Here is a 23260-nt window from a genome sequence, read left to right as displayed (position 1 = left end):
TCCTCTCCACAATTCTTACAATTTCGTGTCCTTTTGATAATAGTCATTTTGTGTGTGAGGTGATATCTCACTGTGGTTTTGATTTGCGTTTCCCTGATGACCCATGATGTTGAGCATCTTTGTGTGTTGATCATCTGTCTTGGGGAAAAATATTCAGATCCTCTGCAATGGCAACCCACTCCTGTACTCTTGCCTGGAAAATCCCATGACGGAGGAGACTGGTGGGTTGCAGTCCATGGGGTCGCTGAGAGTCGGACATGACTGAGCGACTTCACTTTCACTTTCATGCATTGGAGAAGGAAATGGCAACCCACTCCAGTACTCTTGCCTGGAAAATCCCATGGATGGAGGAGCCTGGTGGGCTGCCATCTATGGGGTCGCACAGAGTCAGACACGACTGAAGCGACTTAGCAGCAGCAGCAGCAGCAGCCCATTTGTAAAACTGGTTTGTTTTTCTCCTGTTGAGTTGTGTGTGGGTTTTTTAAATATACATTTTTTATACTAACCCCTTAGCAGATATATGATTTACAAATAATTTCTCCCATTCAGTGCAGTGCCTTTTCACGTTGTTGATTGAATTTTTTGTTTGAGCTTTCTGTTTGGTTTTATTTAAATAGTTATTTCCTTGATATAAGGAGATCCCTTGGACCCCCACGATTCTACTGTCGTTAACTTTGATGAAAACAATTGTTCACAGACCACTTAGTTCTCTGAGGGGACAATAACTTTTAAACCAGGCTTCTAGGCTACCTTGGCAAACAGTGAAAAGTCCTGATCCCCATCTGAGCCTCACAATGGGGGACCATTGTAAAGTCATAGCACTCCACCCTTTGAAATGAAGTATCCTGTTGATTTATTTCTAAATGAACAATGTGACTCTGACCTACTCATGAGCAGAGCAAACAGAGTCGTCCTTGGTGGGAAGATGTGGGATCTTGGAATATGTGCATATTCACGTCCTTATACACATCATGATCGAGTTGGGAAAAATGTCTGACATGCCAGAGATACTCAAAAAACATTAGTTAAATATTTCATTACACAAGTAGGTGTAAGGGCATTAAACTGCTTCAAAGAAATGTTTTAAAGCCTATTGAAATTTCAGAGCAGTTGAGGAATAAGTGTCTCACTTTTCCTTTGTTGGTTTTCCTTTTGAACTGTAGTTTTGGCATCTCTGTTCATCTTTATGAGATTCTAGTTTCCTATTAACTGAAGAATGTGATGTCCCAAAGTGTCCAGTTACTTCAAAATACCATTTCCTTATACCTCTACTTTCTTGTCTTTCAATCACCTACTTTTTTCTAGCTTCCTTGTTCCAAGTACAAAATTCATTATGTTGGTGGAAACAAATTCTATAGCAAAATACTTCTATCAACATTTCTCTCCCCCCAAACTTTCTCATAATGCTGTTTTTCTCTCAGTGTCTTTGCTAATCCCTCAGGTTGGTTGTGTTGTTTTGTTTTTTTGGTTGGAGGCTGAAGTGGGGGCAGCAGAGACGGACGTGCAGAGGGCATATTTTTTAAGGGATCTTCTCTGCGTGACACTTCTCTCTGCTGGAATTTGGGTGGTTCTTTAAGGCTTAAGATTCTCTCTGACAAGGGTCAGGAGTGCTGGTGTTTCAGGCGCTCACAGAGCAAAGAGTCACACAATTTGGAAACCAAAATAGCAACTGAAAAAAACGGAAGACTCACCTCCTGCCAGGAGAAGGAAGGCATCTTCCCCTTGGCTGCTCCTGGATGGGAAAGCTCACTATGTGCACACAAACCACAGAGACACCTACCACTTATTGCCCAGAATTTTCCACAGGAAGCTTGGGTGGACCTGTTACAACCCACGAACAATTGCTCAATGAAACCCTCAACATTCCATGCCCTGGCCTAGGTGTTTTTCAGGGCAGGCATTATCAATTGCTGGCTGTGGCTTTAGAAAGCCCTAGTGTTCTTCCGGGTCATGGATTTTGAGCTACTTGTTGCCTCAGGAAACTCAAAAGGTGAGGAAAGGACAAGATTTTTCTTTAGGTACCTGAATCCATTGGCCTGTTCTGTGAGGTTATTTAATAGACCAATTGGATCTCAATGGTACAGTCATTTGAACTTAAGTCTAGTCAGTACTGAACCATTTGTTCCAGCTGTAATTCGATGCCAGGGCCTATTGTATATAAGAGTGACTTTGGGGACTTCCCTAGAGGTCCAGTAGTTAAGACTTCACCTTCCAATGCAGGGGGTACAGGTTCGATCCCTGGTCAGGGAGCTAAGATTCCACATGCCTTGTGGCCAAAAAACCAAAACACAAAATAGAAGCAGTATTGTAACAAATAAAGACTAAAAAATGGTTCACATTAAAAAATAATCTTTTTTTTTTTAAAAGTGACTTTAAAAATATTTAATGAAACAGCAACACCAGGAAAGCAGATAATGTTAACATCTTTGTTGTAGTCACATACCCAGGAAAGCATTCTCTGATGGGAGTGGGGCAGGGGCGTGATTCTGCTAGGTATCGGTGACAAGGGGTGTCTATCTGTCACATGCCAGGCAGCATGCCTGCCACTCAGGTGACAGAGAACCAAGTCCCCACGCTGTGCCTGTCAGCTTTCCGATTCACTCATGAGGATACCAAGAAACGGCCTGCTCGGGAATGCCGAGGGCATGCCTTCAGGACATGGGGACGTGCAGCTTCCGGTGCAGCTGCGCCACCGCGTCTCGTTTTCCCTGCACTATTAGAACCTGAGAGCAACACTAGGGAGCGTTGCTAGACTTCCCTGTGGAACCTGACATGTGCAGGTCTGTGGTCCAAGATCCCATTTTCTGCTTTGGATTCCACTTTAGAAGCCTTTTTTTTTTTTTTTTTTTGCATCATTTATTTTATTGTTTTGATTTACTTTTTAGTTGGAGGAAAATTGCTTTACAATGTTGTGTTGGTTTCTGTCCTACAACATTGCACATCAGCCATAATTATACATATATCGCCTCCTGCTTGAGCCTCCTTCGCCTCCCCCCACCATCCCATCCCTTTAGGTCATCACAGAGCTCCAAGCTGAGCTCCCTCCGTTCTAGAGCTGGAAGCTGATTTTTTATGTGAAAACATTCCCTAAGATCAGCTCCACATACGTAACTTCGCTCCCTCTGAGAATATCTTTTCTCCTTCGCCCGACCATTTTTTAAAAATTATTTTTTTTGGAGTAAAGTGACTTTACAGTGTTGTTTTGGTTTCTACTGCACAACAAAGTGAATTGGTCCTGTGTATACATATATCCCTTCTCTTTTGGATTTCCTTCCCATCCAAGTCACCACAGAACACTGAGGAGGGTTCCCTGTGCCATACAGGAGGACCTTATTAGTTTATCTATTTTATCCATAGCATCAGTAGTGTATATGTGTTAGTCTCAATCTCCCAATGCATTTGTCACCCTCCTTTCCCCCTCTTGGTGTCCATATGCTTGTTCTCTACATCTGTATCTCTCTTTCTGTTTTGCAAATAAGATCATCTATACCATTTTTCTAGATTCCACCTACCCTCCCCCAACTTTATCCCTGCTAATCCTGAGCCCCAAACTCCTGCTTTTACCAGGAAAAAGCTGGTAAAAGAAGGGCAAAGAGGAGGGAGAGAGTAGGGGAGGAAGAGAAAGCTCCTGATGGAGCTATCTCCTGATAAATCAGCAAGAGCTTCAGCAGAGTTTCAACTTAATGTGGCACCAGTGGCTCAAAGAATCCCGGCTCTGGGGATGGCAGAAATGGACAGAGACCCAGAGTCATCCAGTCCAGTCTCCTGCCTTACAGTTAAGAGAACTGAGATCTGGAGGGAAGTGACTTGGCCAGGGTCCCATAGCAGATCCCATGGATGGATATTGTGTTGTACAGAGATGTTGTGTTGTAAAGGGACATCATGTTGTAAAGGGATATTGTGTTGTATGGGGATACCGTGTTATATGGAGATGTTGACTTTATGCACTTTTTCATAGCTGATCTCATGATCTCACAATGATTCCCACAAAATATACTTGTCAAGTGTCACGTAGGAATGGACAGTTCCCTCTTCTCTGTTCCACTAAAGAGGAAACTTGGAGATTATGTAACATAAGCAAAGTGGCTTCTAAAACTGATTTTGATTCTATAATTAGTTTTCCACATGAGGAAACTGGTTCAGAAAGAGAAATGACTTTCCCAAAATACCATGACTCAATTAATGAGTGAACTATGTCTAGAATCCAGGAAAAGTATTCAGAAAAAAGATCAGACAGGCCTGTATAACCAAATGACTCATGTTGGTTCAATATTAGAAATATACTTTGGATGACATTGATATTTAATCCTGAATATTTTAATAAGTTACAGTATATTCTTAATATGGTTGTTTTTTGAACCATAAATTGAACTTATTAATGTTCTAAATTAATGGGCTTTTGAATATTTTTAGGTCATTTGGCATAGTAGGATATATAATACTTGTAAGCAAGTCTTAGATTACAAAAATTTTATGAAATATATTTGTATTAGATGTACTTTTTTGCTTATGCAATTTATAGCTTTCCATAAAAGGAACTTAAAGGATTTAACTTAAAAGAGAAAAAAGAAAACGATGAGAGGGCAATTTTCAAAAAACATATTTCAAGAGACTTCCCTGGTGGGCCAGTGGCTAAGAGTTCATGCTGTAAATTTAGGAGACCTGGGTTCAGTCCCTCGTTAGGGAACTAGATCCCTCAAGTTGAAACTCGAGAGTTCACAACCAGACCTGGAACAGTCAAATGTTTTTTTGAAAAATGAATAATACACTTCAACTTTTATTTTCCAGGATCTAGTTCAGGTTCAGTATTAAAAGAGCCTGAACTGAGTTTAAAAGGCACCCAGTACGTGATGCAAGCTGGCCAGAGGCTGAATCTCAAATGCAGGTGAGTGACTGTATTGGTTTGGGAACCATCTGGTTGTCCTTCCTAAGGCAAAACCCTTCCCCAGGGGAGTAGAAAGATGGCCTCCCAGAGCAGACAGGTAGACGGCCATGATCTTTTGCCATCTGCCAAGTGCAAACCACATGCATCTAGCCTCCCACGGAGGGTGATTCACTTGTCTACGGAGAGATGAATTACTCACAAGGAATCAGAGGAAGGGATGCCCTGAACATTTTGAGTTGTTTAAATGTTTTTCTAAATGTGTTACCCTTCTATAAAGCAGATGACTGGACTTAGACCTCTTTCTATATATATATATGTGCATATATATATATATATATGGTATTTATATAAAAATCAGTTGTCTCCGACTCTTTGTGATCCCATGAACTGTAGCCCACCAGGCTCCTCTGTCCATGGGATTCTCCAGGCAAGAATACTGGAGTGGGTTTTCCTTCTCCAGGATCTTCCCGACCCAGGAATTGAACCCGGGTCTCCTGCATTGCAGCAGATTCTTTTACCGTCTGAGCCGCTAGGGAAGCCGAAGACCTCAGGATAGTGCTTTGTAATGAAATGAATGCTTTGGCTCTGGCCCTAACCCTGACGGTGTTTTGTTTTCTCCTCTGTGATTGCAGAGGAAGAGCTGCCCATGCCTGGTCTCTGCCTGCAGCTGTGAACAGGGAAAACCAAAGCGGGAAGCTTAACATCACTAAGTCTGCCTGTGGAAAGAACCTCAAGAAGTTCTGCAGCACTTTGACCTTGAACGGGGCTCAGGCCTACCACACCGGCTTCTACAGCTGCAGATATCTCTCTACACCTGCTTCCAAGAACAAAATAGAATCTACCATCTACATATTTATTAGTGGTAAGAGCTTCATTTTCCACATTTTCTGTAGCTGTGCAGCGGGTCATCAATCCACCTGGTCCATGGAAAGGGCGCTTTTCTCATGGGTATGAATGAAATTGGCCAGGAAGGAGATTCTACCTAGCTGTCAAAACTTGTGGAGTGCATGTTAATATGTTTCTTGAGTGTCAGTTTCAACCAGAATTTTCAAGGACCAGTTGGTCAACTGCATGCTCCCTGACGGGGGCGACTCTTGTCTGTTTTGTTCACCATTGTATCTGTGTCTCCTAGAATACTGTCTGGCACATCACGGTATGAATAAATGAATGGCAAGATTTTAGTTCTATTTCTTAATTGAGAAGCCCAAAGTAGAATACAAGATTTTTTTGTCCTTTCACACAACTGCATTCTCTGATACGCAAACTTGTAAAACATTGTTCTTTATTAAATTCGTAAGTGTAGTGTTGCTAATGTTGCTTGAAGGTTACAAAATTAATTCCATTCATGATACAGTATTATTTCACGTTCACAAACGAGTATTGTAATGATATAAGAGCTGGCACGTGTCACTGCAAAGGGCAAAAGACAAAATTGAATCATTTTCTGGTTATGATTTTTGTAGTATAATTTTTGTAAGCTTTTCTCTCCTTGGCCAATGAAGAAATGAAATAATGTTCAGAGGGAATAAATGTAAAATCCTCAAAGAAATATAAAGTGACAGGAGAAATGGATCCCTGGAAAGAATCAGGAAGATAACTTGTCCCTTTGTTCTTCCTTGTTTCATTCCAGCCAGTTTCCAAATCTTGCACAAGACTCTAGCCTTCTAGCGAGAGCTCTAAGAATGTGTAAATCAAAATTAGTAGGCACTTCAAGACAGAAACTCGGGTTAAAAAAAGGAAACAACCAACTGTCAGTGTCAATAGTATCGTGGATCTTCCTCCCAGTGAGTTAGTAAACTGCGTCTTTGCATTGAAGGCAGCACCTACATAGACTTAGGCTTTGGTGGGAATCTTTTTTTAAATAAGGCAACTAGACAGTGTTTTACTGGAGCCTACTATGTAATTTTCCAGATGCAGGGTTAGTCTTACAGACAGTAGAACAGTAAGTAGTATGATATTAGCAGTAGTATCTTAGCTCTTATCAGCGTGATTTTTTTTTGAAGGTTAATTGCAGTGTTGCGTTAGTTTCTGCTGTACAACAGCAGTGAATCAGCTGTGTGTATCCATATATCCCCCTTTGATTGGGCCACTCTTCCGTTCCGCTCTGCCAAACTCCTGTTTGTACGCTTCGCACTTTTCTGGGTGGGTGGAGAACTGGAGGAGACACCAGCTTCCTAGCTAATCCCCACCGTAGGAATGCAACCAGTTCACTTAAAAATAAGAGGAGGAAGGAGGCCAGGGAGCTCTGCTTGGGGGGAGGCAGAACCACCTTCCCCAAGATGGATGAGAGGATGGTGGGCAGGACAGGAGGGCAGGATTAGGAGAAGACACACGAAGCGTGCCAGCGGCAGTGGACCGTGTCTCATGCTCAGCCATCTGATCGCTTTTCCTAGCTCCACGTAGCAGGTCATGTTCTTTCTGCCCCTTGCAGAGGAAAGAAAACACTTCTGTTCCTGTCTCTCTAGTGGAAGAGAAGGCAAAATTCATTCATTCTAAAACTCTCATGAAACTTTCTCCTGTGGCTTTATTGAATCCACAGTAGAAATGGATCCCTGGAAGGAATAAGGAAGATGACTTGTCACTTTGTTCTTCCTCATAAAACATGACTTGTAAATCAAATACTTAAAATGAGTGAAAGAAGACCATCTCTTTTTTTTTCCCCCTAAGAAATAACACTCAGTTATTACCCAGCTGCTACATTACTTAGTAGATCTCATGATTTATGGAGGGGTGCAGAAACTGTCAGCTTCCATCCCCTTTGAAAATAGAAGACACACTTAGCTGTTTAGAACTAGAAACTCCACTTCCACTGTACAACAGAGCAGATCTGGCAAATAACCATCACTCTGAGTGTTAAATCAGTTGTCAGTCTGAGCCCTGTGAGGGCAAAGTCCCTGTCCGCCTTAATTACTTTTATCTGCAAACTGCCTCCCGGGTACAGTGCCTGGCTCATAGCAAGAGCTCAGTAATATTTGTCAAATGAATACACATAGCAATTAACAGGGCTGTGTGGAATATCTGTTGAGATTGACATTGGCCTAGAATTCATCCTCAAGTAGGAAAGAGCACCATCACTGGCTGTTGCTGTCTGGTGTGAGGCTGGGGGTGTGAGTACTGGTTGCGGTATCATGTGTGTATTATGTCTGCTTTCTGGTAGAAGTTCACAAATATTAGCATAAAGTTACAAGTCCCAGGATCTCAGGGCTCCCACACAGTTTGGTTGGACAGAAGGAAATTCTCTATCCCAAAGACCATATTCTTGGAGAGGGAAGGGCTGGAAAATGTACTGTTTGTGTTTCACAGGACATTACTCTGGAATATCATGACTATTTTGTGTGTTCATTGGGAAAATCTTGGAGTCGATATTTTTAAATAGCACTAGTAAGAAAAATTATATTTGAGTCAATAGTAGTAACCATAGGAGAGCCTCTGAATCTTTGTTTGTTAATCGATTTGATGAACAGATATTTAGGAAACATTTGCTGGGTGTCTGTAACTATACTGCTCTGAATAGTAACATGGATTTTGTTGTCTGTTTCCTGGTAGAACAATTTTGGTCTCATGATCACACTTTACTAAAATCCAAATTAGTGAAGTGAGTGAAAATCACTCAGTTGTATCCAACTTGTTGTGATCCCATGGACTATACATTCCATTCTCTAGGCCTGAATACTGGAGTGGGTAGCCTATCCCTTCTCCAGTGGATCTTCCCAACCCAGGGATCAAACTGGGGTCTCCCTCATTGCAGGCGGATTCTTTATCAACTGAGCTATCAGGGAACCACAAACCCAAGTTAGCTGTGATGTAATTCATTAAGCAGTTGTAACTTTTCCAAGTAGCCTAACATTTTATGCATTTCCTACTTGCATTCTCTTACTAATTTTATTTCTGAGAAAATTTGGCCTTAGGCTTCCATTTTTATCAATATTTACAACATTACAGGTTTAATTTTGTTCAGGGGCACAAAACTTGTCTCTGGAGAGACATACACAACTGTGTGTCCTAACACACAACTGTGATTACTTACTAGATATCAACTGGTTATAACTTATTTGTTGAATATTTATTCTAGAACATGTGATTGGACAATTTCTACCCCTGGTAAGCATCTGCAGATATGTTGGCATTTTCTTTTGGTTTTCTATAACGATGAGAAACACTATTATTGTGGTTTAATAGAGTTCTGAGAGGAAAAATCAGGACTGCATAGCTTTGTCCACATAATGTCAAGTGCCATATATGGATTATAAGCTAAACTATTATTTAGACGCTTCCCGCTTGAGCACTGATTTGGCCACAACATCTGATATTGTATGTGTAATGTGAGGAAAATCAATATTACCACTTTAACATTACAGCTTGTATAAATCCATCATACCTCTGACATAATGCATTAAAATCAATTTAATTACTTGAGTAATTTTAGTTAGCTAATTTACTTAATTACTGATAAATTTAAATTCCCCTTAATATATCTTCTTACATTTGTGGTTTCACTTTATTTAAACAAATGGTTTTATTTCCATTATACTGTCTAATTCCTACAATAATCCTATGAGGTTTTCTTCTCGTCATTTTATTATACAAGCAAAGGGCCTAAAATCCACTTCACGTGAGGCTACATGGGGAGTGATGGAAAAGTGTTAGCAGCCGAGTAAGGTGGTCAGATTCTCGGTGGAAGGAGGAGATCAGAGAGGACAACATAAGACATGAACAGCAGGCAGGGGCTGGGGACAAGGTCACTGTCGTCATACTGTGGGAAAGGAGAGAAGGTGATGGACTGGGGGGATTCAGTCCACCTTGGTGAGCTGGTGGGTTGTGGTGGAAGGGAGGAGAGATGGTGACCCTTGAAATCTGTAGAGGCACCGGGGCTAGTGGCCCTGCTCCCGCAGCCAAGGAGCGCTTTTTCTCACTACCTTACACTGATGCTAATTGACATCCTCTCCTGTTACACCCTTGGCTTGATCCTAACGGATGACTGTTGAAAGAGAGTAGCTGAAAAATGCTATATATGTGTTTCCAAAGAATTGCTTTTGAGAAAATGAATGGAACCCCCAGCAATTGTAGCTACAAAAATCTGGGTCATAAAGAAAATTCTAAAGTACTCCTCACTGTTCTGCGAATTAAAAAAAAAAAAAGATGTTAGCTGAATGGTCATGCCAGGATTGGGCTTCCCAAGTGGCTGAGTGGTTAAAAAAAAAAATCTGTCTACCAATGCAGGAGACACAGGTTTGATTCCTGGGTCTGGAAGATCCCCTGGAGGAGGAAATGGCAACCCACTCAAGTATTCTTGCCTGGAGAATCCCATGGACAGAGGAGCCTGGTGGGCTACAGTCCAGGGGGTCACAAAGAGTCATATGACTGAGCGTGCACATGTGTACACACATACACATATGCTAGAACTACTTGCACATGCATGCACGTGCACACACACACACACCAGGGCTACTTAGGTGGTTGGTGGTCATCCCCTTGGCAGATAAAAATGAACATATTCACATTTCTTTTATAACTCTGGTACACACAAGAAATTGGCTCCAGATCAGCCTTTTCTAAGTCCGAGGATTTCATTGCAATTGGTATTGTAATATATGAGTTGTGACTGTAAAATAAGGCGACTGACCAGAAGAGATTTTAATGGCATCTCCAAAGTATTTAATTGGTCAGTGTCTCCAATTTGGTTAGAAGACCTTGAACTTAGCATATTGAGTTCCCCATGCTTTGAAATCAGCCCAAACCCCTCCGCTCTCCAGGCCCAAGATTTTCAGGGCTCTTGAAGTAGATCATTTTCTCTCGAAGAATTATAGCTGAAAAGGCAAAGAGGAACAGGGACCCGTGTGCTGTGGTTGAGTGGATATCTTCTCGTTCTTCCCTGTAAAAGAAACTCACCTCCTCTGCTTCTCTCTACTTGATTGTTTTTCTCTCTGTGTCTATTAAAGCAAGTGGTTTGGAGCATTTTCACAACAGATTTTCCTGTCTTTGGTTCTTCTTTATGTATCAAATGAATGAGATTTACCTAGCAGCTTCATTTCAGGTGGAAAAATGATCAGATGCACTGGGTATATAACTGAAAAGTGGTTAGTTCATTTACTCAGTCGTGTCCAGCTCTTTGCGACCCCATGAACCACAGCACGCCAGGCCTCCTTGTCCATCACCAACTCCCGGAGTCCACCCAAACCCATGTCCATTGAATCGGTGATCTGTCATCCCCTTCTCCTCCTGCCCTCAATCCTTCCCAGCATCAGGGTCTTTTCAGATGAGTCAGCCCTTCTCATTAGGTGACCAAAGTATTGGAGTTTCAGCTTCAACATCAGTCCTTCCAATGAACACCCAGAACTGATCTCCTTTAGGATGGACTGGTTGGATCTCCTTGCAGTTCAAGGGACTCTCAAGAGTCTTCTCCAACACCACAGTTCAAAAGCATCAATTCTTCTGCACTCAGCTTACTTTATAGTCCAACTCTCACATCCATACATGACTACTGGAAAAACCATAGCCTTGACTAGACGGACCTTTGTTGACAAAGTAATATCTCTGCTTTTTAATGTGCGGTCTAGGTTGGTCATAACTTTCCTTCCAAGGAGTAAGCATCGTTTAATTTCATGGCTGCAATCACCATCTGCGGTGATTTTGGAGCCCAGAAAAAGAAAGTCAGCCACTGTTTCTACTGTTTCCCCATCTATTTGCCATGAAGTGATTAAACTCTAATAATCCCAAGTATCCAGGGGGAGAATGATTGCTGTTCCTTCACATAAATGTATTTAGTGGGAAAAAGCTCTGCAGGGCTAGGGACCCTCAAACAAATACAAATACTCCACACTGAAGGTACAGACACTCTAGGACAGATTCAACATAATCGCTTATACAGCACTTCCAGTTTCCCTCAAGAACTTTTGCATAATTCTGAGATACATACATAAATCCATTTTATGTATGAGAAAACAGCTGCTGTGATCCGCTCAAGACAGAGGGAATGAAATGACTAGCCAGGAAGAGGATCTAGGTCAGACCCCAAGATTAAGGCTGTTTCCATTATACTGGGAGGTTCAGTTGCTGACTTCAAACTGTAGACCAGCGGTTGTTTTTGTCTTTGGGAATAGAGATTATGCAGTTACTACATTCTATTAAATTTCAAACTCAGTGTTTTTCTCCTGAGGAATGATAGGTTACACTGATTTCAGGCTGTTTTTCTGAGTGATTGGCCTTAGAGAACCAGACCCCAGTCCCGGAGAGCTTTGGGTTGTTGCCTGATGGAGTCAGAACCTGTTGTCACTGTCCACACGCACAGTCTGTCACTGCAGCACCACAAGGTGAAGAGATTTCTATTCACTAAGATGAGCAGGGCTCTTAAAAACCCCAACTGTTAATGGGCTGTGGAATCAAATTAGTGGGTTGTGGGACTTCCCTGGCAATCCAGTGGTTAAGCCTCCACACTTCCCCTGCAGGGAGCATGGGTTCACTCCCTGGTCAGGGAACTAAGATCCTGCCTGCTATGCAGCATGAAAAAAAAAAGAGTGAGTTGTATCAGTATTTAAAAAAAATAAAGCAGAGTAAATGGAAACTATCTAAGTTTATTGCAAAACTTTTTTTCCCCGCTTGTTTCATGGTCATGCTGACTGGAATTGCCACCCACTATGGCCAGCTGGGCAACAAACTCTCACTGCTCAGCCGTCATCGGGCTATGCAGTGTCACCCCAGCACCCTGTGTGTGCTTCGAGGTGCACCAGACCAGGCAGGAGTCCAGGGGAGACGGTGTCGGGGCAGAACGATCCACAGAACCTCAGTAAGTCCTACCGGGGGTGGGGGTGGGTAGTATGATTTAGGTAAGGGTAGGTAAAACTTTTTTAAAAATAGAACTTGTTTCCCAAACACACGTACATATATACATGATAACCACATAAATGTAAAATACATGTGAGTGTGTGTGTGGTTTTGGATCTGATGTGTAAAGTGCTTGTTGTGGAACTCAGCACAATAAGTTTAAAAGTTTCAGTCTGATTAAGTAAGGTAAGCTTATTAAAATTTTAACAGGTGTGGAGGGGTCCTCTCGATGCTTTGTATTTGAGAAAACAACTTCCATTTTGAGCACCGTGGTCATTTTGGCTCATCACTCCTGAGCCAGAGAACGTGGTGATGAAAATAACCCCTCTTCTCTACTTAACGTGGCTCCCACCCTGATGGGTGCCTGTGTGCGACACACACTCATCACGTTCCTGAGACAAAGCGGGTGTGACCCAGGAGATGCGGTCAGCAGGTGGTGGTCATCTGTGGACGTGGATCACACACCTGCTGCCTGCAAGACCCTGTTGTTCGTTCTGGGGGAGGCATGAGCAAAGTTCTGGCATCTTAGGGTTTTGGAGGCCCCTGGTCCCTCTCTAGTACTACGACTTCTATAGATTAGTGAGGATTTTAAAATGCACAGGTTTAACTTTGTGAGATAATAGCTGTTGTCCAAAAACAAGGCTTTCCAGGGAATGAAGAGGATGCCTCCAAGAGTCCTGACTGAGCCTCCCACCCCCACCCCCAGTAGGACTTAACTGAGGTTCTGTGGATCGTTCTGCCCCAACACCGTCTCCCCTGGTCTCCTGCCTGGTCTGGTGCACCTCGAAGCATGCACAGGGTGCTGGGGTGATACTGCGTAGCCAGGTGACGGCTGAGCAGTAGGAGCTTGTTGCCCAGCTGGCCATAGTGCGTGGCAATTCCCGTCAGCATGACCGTGAAACAAGCGGGAAAAAAAGCCAAGCAGGGACATTGAGTGAGAGTAGCCGTCTGCAGACTTGCTCAGAGTCTGCTTCCACTTTCTTTTCCAGATTTACTCAGAGTCTTCTTCCACTTTTCTCCAGATTTATTCCACTTCCACTTTTTCCTGGCTGGTGATGACATTTCTAAACTGGGGAAGCACCAAGGGTGTCAGCCCCTCAACCCACACCGAAAGGTCCCTCTCAGTGCTTAAAATAGTTGACATTTTGTGGCAAGAAAAGAAAAATTTAAGAAATCAACTTACCCAAAAAAAAAAAAAAAAGACCACTTAACTACAGGTGGGCTGAGTTCTTTAGGTCTGGATTGCTTTACCAAATTTATGACATTATCTGTTATCGTTTGGTTCCTATCCAGGGTCTTGTCTGGTTTTCACAGTCAGTTTTCAGCAGGTACACATCACCCCTCCCACTGCCTACCCAAAGAGCTGCTTGCCTCGCCCCCCTTACTCACTCCATGTCTGTCTTCACTCAGTGAATGCCTTCTTCCACTTACTTTCTGAAACCTCTGTCTATTCTAGCATGAATGCTCCCGTAAGAAGGGGTTCCCAAAGCTTCCGTCTCGGGGGCTAAGACTGATGGTGCTTGAGCCCACAGATATTGAGAAGAAAGTGTGCCAGACACCTTGTGCCCCAGGAAGCAGCCAGTGCAAAGAGGTCAGGTGATGGCTTGTGTTTGCCATCCTTCTCACATCATTTCCTGATGTATTTGCCCAGGAGATGGAGGAATATGTTGGGGTGAACAGAGTTTGGACTCAGCCTCTGGATTACTCGTTTGGAAACCCCTGACGGGTTTCCTAAAACGGCAGCAGCCTGAGGCTGACCTGAGTTAGCAGAATTCTACTCCAAACCATCCTCTGTAAAGAATTCCTAGAGGGAACTTCCCTGGCAGTCCAGGGGTTAGGACTTCTCCTTCCAGGGGATGCAGGTTCGATCCCTGGCTTGGGAGCTAAGATCCCATATGCCTCACAGCTAAAAAAACAAAACAAAACAAAACAAAAACAAAACATAAAAAACAGAAGCAATACTGTAACAAATTCAATAAAAAGTCCACATCAAAAAAAAAAAAATCTTAAAAAAATTCCTAGGTATTTCCTGGCTTGCCTTTTCATATAGCTTCACCAAAAATCTAGAACAAGGTCAGGTTTTCCTGGATTTTTTTTTTTCCTCTCATTTTGATGAAGTGGTGAAAAAGAAGAAACAGACCGGGCTAGGATTTTAAATAGACTCTGATGACATTGCTGGTTGGAGTTTTCCCTGGGGACCAGACCCCTCTCTCTACAGCCTGGCGCTGTGCTCCCTGTAAGGCTGAGGCTTGAAAGAGATTATCTGTTCGATCCATCACGGGGGACAGCTGATTAGGACCACATGGCGAGAGTTTAGAGTAACTTAACTCTTATCCACTCTCCTTCCAGCTATGTGAAAAGTTGATGGAAGACATTCTTGATCTCATTAAGCCCTGCCATTTCACATTTCCCTTCTAGAGACACTTTTGTTATTAGATGCCAAGGGGCTTTAACTTGGGGAAACACTGGCAAATGGTTGGGACAGAAGCCGCTTGTGGACTCGTTGGAAGTCGGGGGCGTCACATCTTCCTTCCGGAGCCCTTGCCCTGAGCCCTGTGTTCACCCAGCATGTTCCTGGGAATTTCATTTTTAGCTCTTGGTGCGTGTGTGCTGGGTCACTCAGTCATGTCTGACTTTTTGCAACCCTTTGAACTGTAGCCCGCCAGCTCATGTCCATGGAATTCTCCAGGCAGGAATACTGGAGTGGGTGGCCATTCCCTACTCCAGGGGATCTTCCCTACCTGGGTCACCGGCATTGACAGGCAGGCTCTTTACTGCTGAGCCACCAGAGAAGGCCTAGCTCTTGGTGGTACCTGTCAATTAAAAGTGTGGGTCCTTCCTTCAGAGAAAGAGCATTTCCTGACACTCGCTAGGCTCCATACCAGAAAAATGGGGCAGGCCAGGTCTTAGGAAGCACATAGCTAAGCTTTGCTCACAATAACAGCATTGTGTATCACTAGGCATTGAGTACAACTACATAAATGCTTAAAAGTAATCAGAATGAGCATTCTCTTGACTGAGCCACTTGGACAAGACTTGGAAAAATTAGTGATTGAGGTGGAATTATGAAATCTCAAGATGGCAGTGAAATCTAAATAAAAATCCCATAAAATTGACCATATCCTCTCACATTTCCCCTACAAACAAGAAGGGTGGAAAACAGTCCATCAAAACTTTATGGTTTTTAAGTATTTGAAAAATGTCCTTCATGTAATTTCTTTAAGAAAAGTGAGCAAGGGACTTTTTCCAAGAGAAATCCCCTCAAGCTGAAAAGGCTTTAAGTTTCTGAGATTTCATAACTTTCTTTAACAATGGCAATGAAATGCCACCCCGCCTGGAGACAAGGAGGTACCCTGTTATGATCTTGGTGGTCCTTGCAGTTCAGACACTCCTCAGTTTTCCTTCACTGTTTGAAATATCCATTGTTTTGTCATCTGAGGCGTTTTTGCGGGGTTGCGTTGGTGGTTGTCGTGGCTGACTGCGCTATTACTAATGCAATCAACGCACCGCTCTTCCTTCATCAAATACCAATTAACACACTGTATTCATTTTTTATCTTATTTGATATTGGAGCATCGTTGATTCACAATGTTGTTCAGGTGTACAGACAAGTGATTCATTTATACATATTCATAAATTTTTTCTTAAAAAAATTTTTATTGATGTACAGTTGATTTACAATGTTGTGCCCATCTCTCCTGTACAGTAGAGTGACTCAGTTATACACATACTTTTATATTTTTTTAAATATTCTTTTCTGTTATGGTTTATCCGGGAGACTGGATATAGTTCCTGTGCTATGCAGGAGGACTTTGTTGTTCGTCCATTCTAAGTGTAGTAGTTTGCATCTGCTGCTCCTGCTGCTGAGTCGCGTCAGTCGTGTCCGACTCTGTGCGACCCCATAGACGGCGCCCCCCCAGGCTCCCCCGTCCCTGGGATTCTCCAGGCAAGAACACTGGAGTGGGCTGCCATTTCCTTCTCCAATGCATGAAGGTGAAAAGAGAAAGTGAAGTCGCTCAGTCGTGTCTGACTCTTAGCAACCCCATGGACTGCAGCCCACCAGGCTCCTCCACCCACGGGATTTGCCAGGCAAGAGTACTAGAGTGGAGTGCCATCGCCTTCTCCTACCAACCCCAGACTTCCAGTGCATCCCTCTCTCTTCCCCTCTCGCCCTTGGCAACCACCAGTCAGTTCTCTCTGTCTGCAGTCTCTCTCTGTTTTATAGACAGCTTCATTTCTGTCATGTATTACACTTTGCATATAAGTGCTATCACTTACATAGCACAAATACCAGTATTTGTCTTTCTCTTTCTGACTTACTTCACTGATAATAATCTCTCGTTGCATCCATGTTGCTGCAAATTTTACTGTAAATTATTCTTTTTTATGGATGAGCAGTAAGTCCATTGTATGTATGTACCACGTCTTCTTTATCCATTCATCTGTGGATGGACGTTTCGGTTGCTTCCGTGTCTTGGCTATTGTGAATAGTGCTGCGATGAACGTGGGGGTGCAATTATCCTTTTGAGTTAGAGTTTTGTATGGGTGTATGCCTAGGAGTAGGATTGAGGTGTGTGCGGGCTCGGCCACCTAGGTGTGTCCGGCTCTTTGTGACCCCAAGGATTGCTGTATCACTTGGTAATTCTATTTTTAGTTTTCTGAGGAACTGTCTATTTTTTTTTTTCAAATTCTTTCCCCATTTAGATTATTACAGAATATGTAATAGAGTTCCTTGTGCTATACAGTTGATTCTTGTTGATTATCTATTTTATATAGAGTGAAAGTGAAAGTCGCTCAGTCGTGTCCGACTCTTTGCGACCCCATGGACTATACAGTCCGTGGGATTCTCCAGGTCAGAATACTGGAGTGGGTAGCTGTTCCCTTCTCCAGGGGATCTTCCCAACCCAGGGATCTTCCCAACCCAGGGATCAAACCCAGGTCTCCTGCATTGCAGGCGGATTCTTTACCAACTGAGCTATCAGGGAAGCCCTTATATAGAGTATTGTATATATATGAAGCTTACTTCCCAAAGGTAAAGAAAGTGAAAGTGTTAGCCACTCAGTTGTGTCCGACTCTTTGCAGCCCCATGAACTGTAGCCCGCCATGCTCCTCTGTCCATGGGGATTCTCCAGGCAAGAATACTGGAGTGGGTTGCCATGCCCGCCTCCAAGGGATCTTCCTGACCCGGGGATTGAACCGGGGTCTCCTGCATTGCAGAAAGTGTCTTACCACCTGAGCCACCAGGTAAAGAACCCCTCTGCCAGAGCAGGAGATGCAAGAGACCCAGGTTCCATCCCTGGGTAGGGAAGATCCCCTGGAGTAGTTAGTGTATGTCTAAATCACATTTGAAGCAACATGATCCAGGGTTCAACCTGGATCCGGTCCCCACTCTGATATGTGTTAAGTCTTTGTGCAGATTCCTTAATAAGAAGAGCGGTGCAGACTTAGGTTTCACCGTGTTTTGGATGCCACTCTAGGCAGCTGTATTGGTTAGGGATTTCATTCTCATAACTTCCTAATCCTAGGAAGCAGCGCTGTCGTTTTCGCCTTCTTTTCACGGGAAGGTTAAGTGACTGCCCGTATAAACTAGTCTGCAGTGGAGAAGGCAGCACAGTCCTTGTCCTTGGTCCCCTCTCGCATCAGGAGTTCACACACATAAAGTGCCTAGTTTTAGTGTCTGGTGTGTAGTACACACTGCTCACGTGTTTGCTGTTAACTGCTGCTACTGTTACCATCTTCCCAGCCTTGGTTTCCTTTTCTGTAAAATGGGAAGAGTTAGCACTTTGTGTGGCTGTTGGGAGATTCAGTGGGAGGCTGTACACAAACTCTGTGCCTACACTTAGGAGGATTGTGCTGTGCTTAGTTGGCCAGGCATGTCTGACTCTTTGCGACCCCATGGACTACAGCCCGCCAGGCTCCTCTGTCCATGGGAATTCTCCAGGCAAGAATACTGGAATGGGTTGCCATGCCCTGCTCCAGGGGATCTTCCCAACCCAGGGCTTGAACCCAGGTCTCCCACATTGCCAGTGGATTCTTTACCATCTGAGCCATAATCAGCCGTAATTGCTGTGGTGAAAGGCAGTGAGCTGGGCAGAATAGAAACTACAAAGATAATCCCCTCAGTTTTCAAGGGCAGCAATTAGGGATGCAAATAAAACAGATTACAGCCAACCTATTGCAAAGGCCTGTGGGAAGAGAGCAATAAGAGGGGCTTGGAGGCGCAATGCTCCGCCAGAGATGGCACCAGTCTTCTTGTACTCACCTTTTAGGTCTCCAGTTAAACAGCACCCATCCTGGGAACCTCCCCAGGCTCCCCCAAACTAGGTTTGCCCTCCCCTCACATAGGCGTCATCTCACCAGCTCTGTGAGGACCAGGAATGACTGTCTTGCTCACTTTGATGGCTCCAGCCTGGGTGTGCCAGGGAGGAGGTGCTCAGAGATGTTTGCTAAATGAAAGAAACATGGAGTTTTAAAATTTATATGGGTCTCACTGGTCCTCCTGGGCATTGATGAGGAAATGCAGGGCATACAGAACAGAAGAGCCACTGTGAGGGCAAAAACACACACGTCACGTGACAGAACCACCGTCCCCAAAATATCCACCTGACCAGAACTGCGACCTGCGATTAACCAAATGAGATCTGACAGGAAAAAGTGTAAAGGACTGTATTTGGCTGGCAAAGCCAGCTGACCGCCCTAGGACTATGGGGAAGGAAGCAGCTGAGACAGCATAGGTGAGAAAGATTCAGGCTTTTAGTTAATTCTGTGTTTAGCCAAGAACCCAACCTGAACACCGTTAACAGGTGGATGGGGTTTGGGATGAAGGTGGTGCTGGGTCTTGTTCAGTCACTCAGTTGTGTCCAACTCTTTGCGACCTCATGGACTACAGCACACCAGGCTCCTCTGTCCTTCACCATCTCCGGAGTTTGCTCAAACTCATGCTCATTGAGTGGGTGATGCCATCCAGTCATCTCATCCTCTGTTGCCTCCTTCTCTTTCTGCCTTCAGTCTTTCCCAGCATCAGGGTCTTTTCTGGCTCTTCGCATCAGGTGGCTAAAGTATTGGAGCTTCAGCATCAGTCCTTCCAGTGAATATCCAGGACTGATTTCTTTTAGGATTCTCTGGTTTGGTCTCCTTGCTGTCCAAGGGACTCTCAAGAGTCTTCTCCAGCACCACAATTCAAGCATCAGTTCTTTGGCGCTCAGCCTTTTTTAAGGTCCAACTCTCATATCCGTACACGACTATTGGAAAAACCATGGTGGTGGTGATTTAGTCTCTAAGTGGTGTCTGACTCCTGCAACCCCATGGACTGTGTAGCCCGCCGGGCTCCTCTGTCCATGGGATTCTCCAGGCAAGAACACTGGAGTTGGTTGCCATTTCCTTCTCCAGGGTATTTCCCAACCCAGGGATTGAACCCGAGTCTCTTGCATTGCAGGCAGATGCTTTACTAACTGAGCCAGAAGGGAAGCCCATGGCAATATTTAGGGCATAGTTATACTTAAAATTTTTTATTTATACTTATTTGTTTATCTAAAATTCAAATTTGAAGGAATGTCAGGTTTTTATGGGCTTCCAAGGTGGCGCTAGTGGTAAAGAATCTGTATGGATGTACTAGAAAAACCATGACTTTGACTGTACCAACAGTCAAAGGTGACTTTGATCACCTTTGTTGGCAAAGTGATCTCTCTGATTTTTAATACCTTCTCTAGGTTTGTCAGATGTTTGCAAGGTCTTACCATTTAATTTACATTTCAAGAGGAACAGGAATTACAAGTACATTCTATGATCCTGCCCGCATACTTCATTTTCCTCATCTGTCAAATGGGTACCTGCCCCACCAGCTTGTGAGCATTAAGTAATCTGGTGGTTTTGTTATTGTTCACTGGCAAGGAACAACAAAAGGAACAGAAATGTTTTGAAAAATAAAGAGCTGGGTGGACAAATACCTCCTTCAAAGTTTTTCTCTGAGGCAAAGAGATCAAACTTCATCTTTATAACCCCTGACGGTACAGCTACTATTTAAGAATGAAAGAAGTCAAGACAGGCAGATTTCATCTTGATATAAGCAAACACTCTCTAACATCTAAAGCTCTGTGGCAGTGGAATGACCTGTCTTGGGAGGTGGTGAGTTCCCTCTGTGTCCAGGTATTCAAACACAGCACAGGTGCTCACTTGGTGGGACCGGACAAGACGCCCCAGCACCTTCCCACTGTTGACACTTGAGTAGGACCGAGTGTGCTTCTCTATCCTTAATCGATATCTGGCTGAGGTTCATTATCGTAGATCATATTTCATCCTTGAAATCCAATGGGATGAATTCCATTGTCAGCCTCCTTGGACAGGAAAGTTGGAGAAATTTGATACGGTGTTCAGGGTCCCATACTGCATGTAAGTCCCAAGTCAAACTTGGGACCCAGATCTGATAGACTCAAGGCCCTCCTCTTGCCAGTATGTTCTTGCTGGGCTTCCCCTCAATCCCCTTGGAGGTTTGTGTGCAGGACAGAATGGAGTGGGTGGGGGCTGGGGGGCAGTGCAGACTAGCAGACCAGGAAGTGTTCAGGCCAAATGCTGCTGATATACGTTTTGACTGGCAGGCACAGTGCTTTTGGCTGCCAATATTTAATAACTGGAGTTCACATAAAAATCTGATTTCCTACTTATCTTGAAAAACTGGAACTCTAGCTGTGCTGGCCTGTATTCCCACTTGGCAACAATAGCTGCAGTGACCAAGGACTGCCCCCTCCAGACCTGGCCCCATGCTCTCAACTGCCACCACCCCTGTGGCCTTGCATCCAGCTCCCTCCACCTCCCCTCCCAGCATCCCCCTAGGAGATGTCAGGGTGCTAGTCCCTGCGTGAACATTTCACATGCATGTATAACATGTTACAGGTTTGGGACAGGAAAATGTCTTATATTTTCTAGAGGGAACTAAGCCTCAGAGTCACAGGGCAGCTGTGTCCGACCTAAACAAGACCCTGGAGGGGATGTTCTCCTGAGAGGGTAGCTGCCCTCAGGGAGAACCCATGTCCCAGGGACAAAATGCCCCTTGCACTGGAGTATGACTGTCCCCTGGAAGGACTTTCATCTCTAGGCTCCATAAGATAGAACTTTATCTGGTTGGACAGCTCTTGGCCCTGAGGTGGTAACGACAGAGACCCCAAAACATCCCCAGCACGTTATAGCAGAGAGAGCTAAGCAGGGGGTCCAGTGACACAACCTTGATGTTCACAGTAGGAATTTATCAGTCTGTCCTTTCATATTTCTGATCTCCTGCCAGAAGACCCCATGTCCCTGGGCCGTCTTTCCTTCCCTCCACCCTTCCTTCTTTCCGTCCCATGTGTGGGGTATTTGAAGGTGTAATTGTCACTCCTAAGTCATTCTGAGAGTCCGGGCTAGATTTTGGTGGATGCAGAGAGGATGGCCTAGGGCCAGGAAACCTGGATTCAGGTCTGGCTCAACCATTCATGCTATTCCTGTGCCTGTGGGAAGGTCTTTCCTCATCTCTGGGACTCAGCTTCTGCTTCTGTAATGTGAGAGGCTGTGTTAGGGTATCACACAAGGCCCCTAACAGTTTTATAATCTTCTGATTCAGAGGCCGAGCTGGGAATAATAGGATGTGGGACACAGCCCCGAGTCTTGGCAGCAGAAGAAAGAATTGTTGCCCATCAGAGCTGCTTGCTTCCTTCTCCCCTCCCTCCTTTCTTCCTCTTCCATTTCTCTCCTTCCTTCCGTCTTTCCTTTCATCATCCATCCGTCATCCCTCTCTATGTCCGTCTTTCCTTCCCCCGCCCCTTGCTTCTTAGCTTTTCTCTTTTTCCTTCTTTTCTTTTGAGATGTTTTAATTGATCAAGATGAAGATCGGACTTTGTGAACATAGAAATCAACTGAGCATCTTGTGTGAACACCCAGTGAGCAAGGTTCTAGGGAGCCCGAGAAACTGCGCCCTTGTCTGCCTTTCTGGACTAAAAGTCTAGTCAGGCGTACCATCTCCCTGGCACTCCGTTCTTTCTTTGATCTTCAACTAACTTACTTAGGTCTTAGCTGTAAATTAAAGAGAAATTATTCTCCTTCAAGGCAGAATTTAGTATTTGCTTTTTCCTCTAATCAAAAGGAAAGTTTCTGAGCCGGGGGAGAGGTATGTGTGATGTCCACACAGCTAGAACTGGAGTCCGTGGGGTTGCTGTGTGCACAGGACCATAACGCGCCCTGATTTCACCTTGTTTCTTGCTTCGTCTGGTGTCTTCTCAATAAACATCAGTTGGCCGTACGCCATGTGCCCACCCTCTGCTGGACCCTGGGTTGAAATTATTGATTACCCTCAATTGCCTGGCTGCTAGATTAGCACATTTCAAGGAGCAAATCCATAGAAGATGCAGGAAGAAGGGGAGGGGCTAAACCACTCTTCCTGTCCTCCTCTCTCCTAAGTCTTGGTCTTTTGTCTTCTCCTAATTCATGGAGTCGCAGAGAGTCGGACATGACTGAGCGATTGAACTGAACTGAATGTCCAACTTGTCGTTATAAGTGGACAAATGGGACTTCCAAATGAGATAAGGC

General features: G+C 44.1%; 1 protein-coding gene across 1 annotated transcript in view; it reads left to right on the top strand.

The window, feature by feature from the left end:
* The window catches only part of FLT1 (fms related tyrosine kinase 1), a 207481-nt gene that overhangs the window by 28976 nt on the left and 155245 nt on the right, over window positions 1–23260 (top strand). Inside the window, exons 2-3 of the mRNA XM_018056600.1 lie at window positions 4789–4885; window positions 5518–5747. Of these exons, the coding sequence (XP_017912089.1) occupies window positions 4789–4885; window positions 5518–5747 (327 nt within the window). The remainder of the gene's footprint in view (window positions 1–4788; window positions 4886–5517; window positions 5748–23260) is intronic.

Source organism: Capra hircus, chromosome 12 (genome assembly GCF_001704415.2).
Source record: "Capra hircus breed San Clemente chromosome 12, ASM170441v1, whole genome shotgun sequence".
In the NCBI taxonomy this organism is placed as follows: domain Eukaryota; kingdom Metazoa; phylum Chordata; class Mammalia; order Artiodactyla; family Bovidae; genus Capra; species Capra hircus.
This window is presented reverse-complemented; position numbering and strand designations above follow the sequence as displayed.